The 1,785-nt window shown below is 43.6% G+C and overlaps 1 protein-coding gene across 1 annotated transcript; it reads right to left on the bottom strand.

Moving 5' to 3' along the window:
• Positions 1-619: 619 nt before the first annotated feature.
• Positions 620-1,576, bottom strand: LOC102388322 (olfactory receptor 14A16-like). The gene has a single exon (XM_025195587.1). The coding sequence runs from the start codon at positions 1,574-1,576 to the stop codon at positions 620-622; it is 957 nt and encodes a 318-aa protein (XP_025051372.1).
• Positions 1,577-1,785: the final 209 nt, after the last annotated feature.

Below are 1,785 nucleotides of genomic sequence, written 5' to 3' on the forward strand. Positions count from 1 at the left end.
CGGGGTATGGATTTAAGACCCAAAGATGAGTTCTTACCTCAAGGAATTCCAGAGATTCCCTGAAATCCTCTAAGGACTTGCCTTTGTTATCGATTTTACAAGGAAGGTGATTAATTAGCAGAGTGATAGATTTTAAGTCTTCATGATTTAATACTTCCAGGGCTTAGCATGGTTTAGTTCAACCAGGTTTTGTAGGCAATAGCAGATAAGGACCTATGTCACAATCATCACATCCAGTCACTTTTGACTGTGACGGACTATTTACCAAATACATGCTTACAGGTGTATTGAATTGTGGGACGGTTGGGGGGGGGGATAGGTGTATTGAATTGCGGGACGGTGTGGGGGGGCGGTGTGTGTGTGTCATAAGGGCAGAGCAAGGTTTAATTTTAACACACTGGAGTTGTAGCAAGATACCTTGAGTGCTTTGTCACCAAGCTTCTTTGAGATAGGAGAAAGGATAGTATAAACGTCTAAGGAAAGAAAGTGTAGCTGTAATTAAGATGATGATTTAAATCTTTACTGTAGTGGAGTTAGTCTGGATTGCACACTGCTGTACTGGGGTAGACATATCTAGCAGTTATTTATATCTATGCACAAAGAGATAATAAAATGATGATTATAAAACAAAGATGCACACTGTCTTCCCATTGAATAATTTCCAGCCAATATATTTCCCAAGGGCAGCTTTCATCTTCTTGTTCCTCATGCTGTAGATGATTGGATTGACCATTGGTGGCAGTATGGCAAGCAGAACAGCCACCACGAGATCCAGACCTGAGGGGGAGTTGGATGTGGGAATCATGTATGTAATGATGCCAGTAAAAATAAGCAAGGAGACCACAATAAGGTGAGGAATGCAGGTGGAGAAGGCTTTCTGCTGGCCCTGCTTTGATGGGATTCTCAGTACGACACTGAGGATCTGAACATATGATACAACGATGAAACCAAAACAGATAACAATTAAACACCCACTAAAAATAAGAATCCCAACTTCACTGAGAGATGAGTCAGAGCAGGAGAGCTGGAGCAGCTGGGGGACATCACAGAAAAACTTGTTGATGATGTTGGAGTGGCAGAAAGGTAACCGAAAAGTGTTACCAGTGTGCAGTGCAGAATAAAGAATGGCACTGACCCATGCACTGACTGCCATCTGGACACAAGCCCTCCTCTTCATGATGGTCTCATAGTGCAGTGGTTTGCAGATGGCAATGCATCGATCGTATGCCATGATGGTGAGGAAGGCAAAGTTGGCTGTAGCGAAGAAGAAGAAAAGGAAAACTTGGGCAACACATCCAGCATAGGAAATCAACCTGGTGTTCCACAGGGAATTAGCCATGGATTTGGGGACAGTGACAGAGATGCTTCCAAGATCTAGAATGGACAAATTCATGAGGAAGAAATACATGGGTGTGTGAAGGTGATGCTCAAGGGCAACCACCATGATAACGAGGAGATTCCCTATCACAGCAGCCAGGTACGCTGCTAGAAAGATGGCAAAGTGTAAAAGCTGCAGCTCCCGGATGTCAGAAAATTCCTGGAGGAGGAACTCGGTTACAGTGGTTTGGTTGGACATTGCCTTTTTCAGTCCACTGAGGGATGCCTGTGGAAGAAATACAAGGGCAGCAGTCAGGATCAGAAAAACATAGCTCAGAGGCTCTTATTCTCCATTTCGAAACATCTCACAAGCCATTGGCAATGCGTAAGGGGCTGTGTCAATGACAGTATATGTTGCAAAACTCAGCTAGAAAAAATAAGAGCAAAATGCAGCCTTTAGTTTCACAG

Source organism: Alligator sinensis, unplaced genomic scaffold, assembly GCF_000455745.1.
Source record: "Alligator sinensis unplaced genomic scaffold, ASM45574v1 scaffold2238_1, whole genome shotgun sequence".
Lineage (NCBI taxonomy): Eukaryota > Metazoa > Chordata > Crocodylia > Alligatoridae > Alligator > Alligator sinensis.